General features: G+C 37.7%; 1 protein-coding gene across 1 annotated transcript; it reads right to left on the bottom strand.

Annotated features, from left to right (window-relative positions):
- Positions 1-4,923: 4,923 nt before the first annotated feature.
- On the bottom strand, positions 4,924-5,854 carry LOC118549817 (olfactory receptor 52E2-like). Its single transcript, XM_036114419.1, is given in 2 exon segments — positions 4,924-5,539; positions 5,541-5,854. Coding segments are annotated over 2 exon segments (930 nt in total).
- Between the last annotated feature and the right edge of the window lie 2,393 nt (positions 5,855-8,247).

Genomic DNA, 8,247 nt, shown 5'->3' with positions numbered 1-8,247 from the left:
GTTTCTATACATTTTTTTTTTAATTTTGACAGTGGTAGCTTACACCACCGCATACATCTAATGTTAACTTTCTTGTATTATACTATGATTAATAGCAAGCACATGAGTTCTTTTATCCTTTCTTAGATTTTTTTTAGTTCTTCACCAATAATTACTGTATTTATTTATTTAGTTTTATGTTCAGTTAGCCACTGTATAGTACATAATTAGTTTTTGATATAGTGTTTTGATATAGAATCATTTGATATAATGATTCATTATTTAAGTATAACAACCAGTGCTCATCACAGCACGTGCCCTCCTCAATACCCATCATCCTGTTACCCCTCCCCCCCCACCTTCCTCCCCTCTGAAACCCCCAAACTATTTCTCGGGGTCCACAGTCTCCCATGGTTCATCTCCCTCTCTGATCTCTTCCCCTTTGGATTTCCCTCCCTTCCCCTATGGTCCTCTGTGCTATTGCTTATGTTCCGCGTACGAGTGAAACCATATGATAATTGTCTTTCTCTGCTTGACTTACTTCACTTAACATAATCCCCTCCAGTTCCATCCATGTCGATGCAAATGGTGGGTATTTGTCCTTTCTGATGCCTGAATAATATTCCATTGTGTATATGAACCACATCTTCTTTATCCATTCATCTGTTGAAGAGCATCTCAGCTCCTTCCATAGTTTGGCTATTGTGGACATTGCTGCTCTGAACATTCAGGTGCACGTGCCCCTTCTTTTCACTATGTCTGTATCTTTAGGGTAAATACCTAGTAGTACAATTGCTGGGTCATAGGGTAGCTCTATTCTTAACATCTTGAGGAACCTCCATACTGTTTTCCAGAGTGGCTGTACCAGCTTGCATTCCCACCAACAGTGTAAAAGGGTTCCCCTTTCTCCACATCCTCGCCAACATTTGTTGTTTCCTGTCTTGTTAATTTTTGACATTCTAACTGGTGTAGGTGGTATCTCATTGTGGTTTTAATATGTATTTCCCTGATGGGAGTGATGTTGAACATTTTTTCATGTGTCAGTTAGCCATTTGTATGTCTTTTTTGGAGAAATATCTGTTCATGTCTTCTGCCCAATTTTTGACTGGGTTATTAGTTTTTTGAGTGTTGAGTTTGAGATGTTCTTTTAGATCTTGGAAATCAGCCCTTTATCTGTAATGTCATTTGCATATATCTTCTTCCATTCCATGGGCTGCGTCTTAGTTTTGTTGACTGTTTCCTTTGCTGTGCAGAGCTTTTTATCTTGATGAAGTCCCAAAAGTTCATTTTCGCTTTTGTTTCCCTTGCCTTTGGAGACGTGTCTTGAAAGAAGAAGCCAATGGTGAAGAGGTAACTGCCTCTGTTCTCCTCTAGGATTTTGATGAATTCCTGTCTCACGTTGAGGTCTTTCACCCATTTTGAGTTTCTTTGTGTATGGTGTAAGAGAATGGTCCAGTTTCATTCTTCTGCATGTGACTGTCCAATTTTCCCAGCACCACTTATTAAAGAGACTGTCAAGAAAAAAATTGGAAGGAATTCAAACACTTAGAAGTTAAAGAGCATCCTCTAAAGAATGAATGGATCAACCAGGAAATTAAAGGAGAACTTAAACAATTCATGGAAACCAATGAGAATGAAAACATATTGGTCCAAAACCTATGGGATATTGCAAAGGCAGTCCTAAGGGGGAAATACATAGCCATCCAAGCCTCTCTCAAAAAATTTAAAAAATCTCAAATGCACAAGCTAACCCTACACTTAAAGGAGCTGGAGAAAGAAGAGCAAATAAAACTTAAACCAGGCAGGAGAAGAGAAATAATAAAGATTAGAGCAGAGATCAATGAAATAGAAACCAGAAAAATAGTAGAACAGATCAACAAAACTAGAAGCTGGTTCTTTGAAAGAATAAGATCGATAAACCACTGGCCAAACTTATCCAAAAGAAAAGAGAAAGGACCCAAATTAATAAAATCAGGAATGAAAGGGGAGAGATCATGGCTAACACCAAGGAAGAAACAATTATTAGACATTATTACCCGCAACTGTATGCCAACAAATTAAGCAATCTGGAAGAAATGGATGCCTTCCTGGAAACTTATAAACTACCAAGACTGAAACAGGAAGAAATAGAAGATTTGAATAGACCAATAACCAGTAATGAAATTGAAGCAATAATCAAAAACCTCTTAAAAAACAAAAGTCCAGGGCCAGATGGCTTCCCAGGGAAATTCTATCCTTTCTTAGATTGATTCATTCAGCATACATTTATTGAGTAGCTGAGTGAGTCACACTGTGAGTAAGTGGATAAATAAAGTAAGATCAAATTCCTTATGGCCCAGGAGGAGAGAAGATGAAATGCACTCTTTGCAAGTCATTATAATATTAAACTGTGAGTAAGAGAACAGAGCCTACGTGCACAGTAAACCAAGAAAAGTGAATATTGCTCCACTTTCAACAGTGTGGGGGAAGTTGCCCTTAAATTTACAGACACATAGAAATTCACTCTAGTGTGAACCAATGTTTACCTTTTTTCTGAAATAAGATTTTATTTGAATAGTAGATTTTAAAAATTCAAATTCAAATACCAGAAAATTGATGTGCCATTACTATTTAGTGATTGGGGAGAGAAAGGTAGTAAATCATAGAAAGTAGGTATAATATCTTCGGAGAGGAGTTTATCAAGAAATAGCCATATCTCTGCAAAGCAAAAACCAAGGATGTTGATTATGATAAGGAACCTGAAGTTAGGAGGATGTTTAGCATGGGGAACTTAGCAAAAGTCCTAACATCACATGCTGGTCACTAGAAATGCTAAATAAGATGGTACCATAGGAGACAGAAAACAAAATATCTGAGAGACATTTATGAAATAAAATCCGCTGGTCTGGAAGACAGGAGCCGGCTGGCGATAGAGGTACTTCAGAGAGAAGAGTTATCACATGGTTGGTGCAAGAGATCATGGTACAGACAGTTAGGAAAAGGAACATATGAGTAAGATTAATAAATGTGAACTGAGATGACATAAGATGGTGGAGATTAGTTCCCTCATGTTGCACATGGAGGAAGAGAAGAATAAATGATGTAAATAATTATTTCCAAATTAAAAATTCCTGTTTTAAAGACTAAGAGGTAATTGTTAAATATATATTTGAAAAATACAAATGTCATTTGTGATGGATGTAAGGAAAATGAGCATTTTAAAATTTCCCTTATATAATAACTTCAAGACAATCAAGTTTTTTTTTTAAAGATTTTATTTATTTATTTATTTATCAGAATGAGAGAGAGAGAGAGAGGGAGAGAGAGAGAGAGCACACAAGCAGGGGTATTGGCAGGCAGAGGGAGAAGCAGGTCCCTGCTGAGCAAGGAGCCTGATGTGGGACTCGATCCCAAGACCCTTGGGATCACGACCTGAACTGAGGGCAGACGCTTAACCAAGTGAGCCACCCATGGGTCCCAAGACAATCAAGTTTTTATAAATGTCCACAAATTAGCTGTGCATTAGTATCTTGTGTGTCTATATATATAATGTACATATATAATGTATATATTATATTTGATACTTATTGTACTTTGTGTCACTTCAGCTTTAGGGTATTTGCTATGAGGGTGGTATTAAAATAAAAACCCATATGGTGATTAACATAACATTAAAAAATTAAAAAAAATAAAAACCCATAAATATCTCTAATAGAAACACTGTTGTCAAGGATAAGAATAATGAATGAAGCATAGTAATACAAATAATGTAATAAATAAATAATGTAATACAGCTAACAATTATTTTGTATTTACTGTAAACATGCAGGGCACTATGCTGATGACTTTTTAAAAATTTTTTTAAAGGGTTTATTTATTTATTTGACAGAGACACAGCGAGAGAGGGAACACAAGCAGGGGGAATGGGAGAGGGAGAAGCAGGCTTCCCGCCGAGCAGGGAGCCTGATGCGGGGCTTGATCCCAGGACCCTGGGATCATGACCTGAGCCAAAGGCAGACGCTTTGGCGCCCCTATGCTGATGACTTTAGAAGCATTATATGATTGCCTTCATGCTTAATGTTTGACGTAAAACTATGACTATATTTAGAAAGTAAAGAAATTGAGGATCATTGAAACTTATATATTAATGTTAGAACCGGGAATATACTCAAGTTCTGTTTAATTGTGAAAATAATATATGTAAAGACAGGACAAAGGAAACAAATACAAAATGAGTCTAAAAGTAAGTTAGAATACCAATAAAACCTAAAAGGGGACAGTAAGCAGCATCCCCAGGCTGCAGGCAGTTTCTTCCTTTATGTGTACATCAGAGTTGGGTCTATGAAAACCTAAATATATTTTTGACAAACTCTACACAAAAATTTAGGATGAAGCTTTTTGTAGCCCCATTCATTTCCTCTCTCTCTCTTCATGTACAAAATCTGGACTTAATCTATGACAAAATGTTGGATGTTTAGAGTATTTATAATGAAATCACAGGATATCACAATACAGTTCTTGTAATGGAATGAAAATGACTAATTTCTGAAGAGAAAAAAAAGAAAAGGAGAGATAAGAGGGGGATGCAAAGTAAGGAGAGAGAAACAGACACAGGGAGGCCTGGAGATAAAAAGGAATAAGAATCATCAAAAAAAGCCACGTGAATGATGTAGGGTCACTTGCACACAAAAAATACAGCACACCTGGTAATTCTACTTTACATCTACTGACACCAGAGATTAAAAATCCCATATAAAGACTTTGATGGACCATCACTTACCATATGAATTGGACAGCAAACTTAAGCTTTCACTCTCTGAATTCATTAAAATATTTACAGAATGGAGCCAAAAAAAAAAAAAAAAATCAACATTATTGTCAAGCACATTTACTTAATATAACAAGGCGTTTCTCTGCTCAGAAGTTCCATCTCATATGCATTAGGTGCTATTCATTTTTAATTCTTTATTTTTGCAATATTTTCTTCACACGGTCATAGATCTGCTTGGTCCTGACTCCGTATATGACAAGGTTAAGCATTGGTGGCGTGACGACATAAAGATTGGCCAGGAGCATGTGGATATAGCGGGGGACACTTCGGCCAAAGCGATGTGTCATAAAGGAAAAGAGGGCCGGTGTATAGAAGGCAAGGATGACACAAACATGAGAAGCACATGTGCTGAGGGACTTGAGTCGGGCTTCATGGGAGGGAAGACGGAAAACAGCACGGAGTATCTGAACATAAGACAGGGCAATGGCTATGATGTCAAAGACTAGGATTGAAATAGCCCCCAAGCCATAGATGATATTGATCTTGATGCTGGCACAAGAGAGGCGAGCAAGACCCGTGTGTTCACAATACGTATGGGGAATGACACGATTCCCACAGAAGGGCAATCGCAAAATAACAAATACAAATGGAATCACAGAAATAAATGACCTCACTAACACAGCAACACCAATCACAGAAACAACCTTATTGGTGAGGGTGGTGCTGTATCGGAGTGGGTTGCAGATGGCCACGTAGTGGTCATAAGCCATTGCCAACAGGACGGCTGACTCCATACCAGTGAAGTTGTGGAAAAAACATCTGAGTGAGACAAGCATCAAAGAGTATCTCCCTGAGACTAAACCAGAAGATCCCGAGCATCTTGGGGATGGTAGCTGTGGACAGACCCAAATCAACAGTAGGCACCATGGTCAGGAAGTAGAACATAGGTTGGTGTAGGCTGCTCTCAGCCTGGATCCCAAACAGAATTGTGAGATTTCCTAAGAGTGCAATCATGTACAGAGCACAAAAGGGAAAGCCAATCCACATGTGAAGTGTTTCCAGTCCTGGGATCCCCAGCAATAAGAAGGAGGAGGGATGAAACTGGGTGTCATTGGGAAGGGACATCCTGCTAGATATTGCATAAGTCCATGTTCTTACAGATGTGTGTTCGATAATCTACAAGACCCCAGGTAAAACTCTGCAGTGTTTTAAACCTAAGAAAAATTAAAAAAACATACAATTGTGTACATTTTCTTCCTCAGTTAATTCACACAACTAGAAATGTACAAGTAGAAATCCATATAGAACAATATGAAGAAGTGAATTAAGAAGGCTTTGAAAGAAGTAATGCAGTAGATTGGAATAAAACATTTTACATAATATATTCATCTTTGTCAGTCTCTTTCTTTTCTTTAATTTGCAATAGTCTTGCCAGTGGTATCATGCTAGGATTTTGCCTTAATACCTACTTCATTAATTACCTTCTATCATGGGCGCCTGGGTGGCTCAGTCGTTAAGCGTCTGCCTTTGGCTCGGGTTGTGATCCAAGGCTCCTGGGATTGAGCCCCACATCGGGCTCCCTGCTCGGCAGGAGGTCTGCTTCTCCTTCTCCCACTCCCCCTGCTTGTGTTCCCTCTCTTGCTGTCTCTCTCTCGCTGTCAAATAAATAAATAAAATCTTTAAAAAAAATTTACCTTCTATCATATATATCTATCATATCTATCCATCTATCTATCTATCACCAACATAATTTATTTTCTATTCTGGCATATATATACAGGGCTATGCCAGCCTCTGTCAATAGTTCTTTCTTTTTTTTTTTTTTTTAAAGATTTTATTTATTTATTAGAGAGCGAACGAGAGAGAAACAGCATGAGAGGGGAGAGGGTCAGAGGGAGAAGCAGGCTCTCCGCTGAGCCGGGAGCCCGATGTGGGACTCGATCCCAGGACCCTGGGATCATGACCCGAGCCGAAGGCAGTCGCTTAACCAACTGAGCCACCCAGGCGCCCAATAGTTATTTCTATTGGTTCCATTTGGTTAGATGCTAACACATAGGTTTTAACGTACAAGATGGGAAACAAATGCCAGTGAACACAGATTCATTAAATGTAGTCTAAACTATTAAATATAAGTCTATGGGATTGGAGTCAATCCATTCATTCATTCATTATTATTACAAAAGAAGAAGTAAATGTGGTCAAAACTGCAGGATCTGACATTCATTAAGGTACTATTTCCATGTTGTGAGAACCTGTACAAGTATTAGCTCTAATCTTTATAAACACATGGGGAGAAATATAATACCATATTTTCACATATGGATCTGAACCTAAAATAGTTTAAGACACTTGCCAAATGCTTCAAATGCTTATAGTTACAATAGTACAGAAAGAAATTAGAGAGGAAATCATTAAATTGAAATGGAAAGAGAATGTATAGTAAGGAAAAGCTAATTCATGCCTCGGTCATGTCGGAGAGACACAGCTTCCCTTCATCCACACCAGTCACATAAACACATAATCTTTTTTAAACTGACATCCATCAGAATAAAAACTATCAGTGTCTTCATTATAAATCTGAGGCAGTCATAATTTTAAGAGTTTAAGATACATGACAAATATATTGAAGAAAAGACTAGGTGGCATATTCTGAGTGAGCTGAATTTTTCATTTTCTTTCTTTTTTATTTGTTTTAAGATTGTATTTACTTATTTGATATATAGGGAGAGCACAAGCATAGGGAACAACAGAGGGAGAGGGAGAAGCAGGCTCCCCGCTGAACAGGGAGCCCAATGCGGGGCTTGATCTCAGGACCCCGGGATCATGACCTGAGCTGAAGGCAGAAGCTTAACCTACTGAGCCACCCAGGTGGCCATCTATCATTTTCAAAGTTACCCAAACTGTTATATATTTTCATGTACCTTATTTATTGCATTTGTTAGAGTATTTTCAAAGCATTTGATCATTCACTACATGTAATTGTTTTGTACTGATAAGTGTCTTTTCATCATTTTGTATCATTGGAGGATTCTAGGGGTGCACTGCTAACGATGATCACAGTTTCAGTAAGACAATTAGGGTATATACCAGATATTGTTATATGGGAAGCAAAGCCAAGAAAGAAGAGGGTCATGTCCATGATAAACAAGTACTAGAAGGAGTAGTACAATATGGGCTAGGAAAGCTGGAAGTCCTAGGGATAAAATGGTAGATATTTGAAAAGAAAGGAAGCTAAAATCAATAGATGTTATATCTAGAAGACACTGCGAAATGACCATAAGAATAGTATTTCTTCTATAATGTTCTGGCCTGGTAATGGAATAGTTAATACTCTAAAAAGGCATGATGTGAACAATGCAAGGATAAAAAGTAGAATTTAATTATGGGGGCTTAATTTTCTGATTTATCAATATCAGTAAAGTGCCAATGGCAGATTCTTTCATTAAAAATTGTTTTTGTATTCCTCAATAACATCTCTGAAGATTGGGAATGTACGCAGTAGTCTTAAAATCTATAAA

The sequence above is a fragment of the Halichoerus grypus genome, chromosome 11 (genome assembly GCF_964656455.1).
Source record: "Halichoerus grypus chromosome 11, mHalGry1.hap1.1, whole genome shotgun sequence".
Taxonomy (NCBI): domain Eukaryota; kingdom Metazoa; phylum Chordata; class Mammalia; order Carnivora; family Phocidae; genus Halichoerus; species Halichoerus grypus.
The sequence above is the reverse complement of the archived record's forward strand: the minus strand, read 5'-3'. Positions and strand labels throughout refer to the sequence as shown.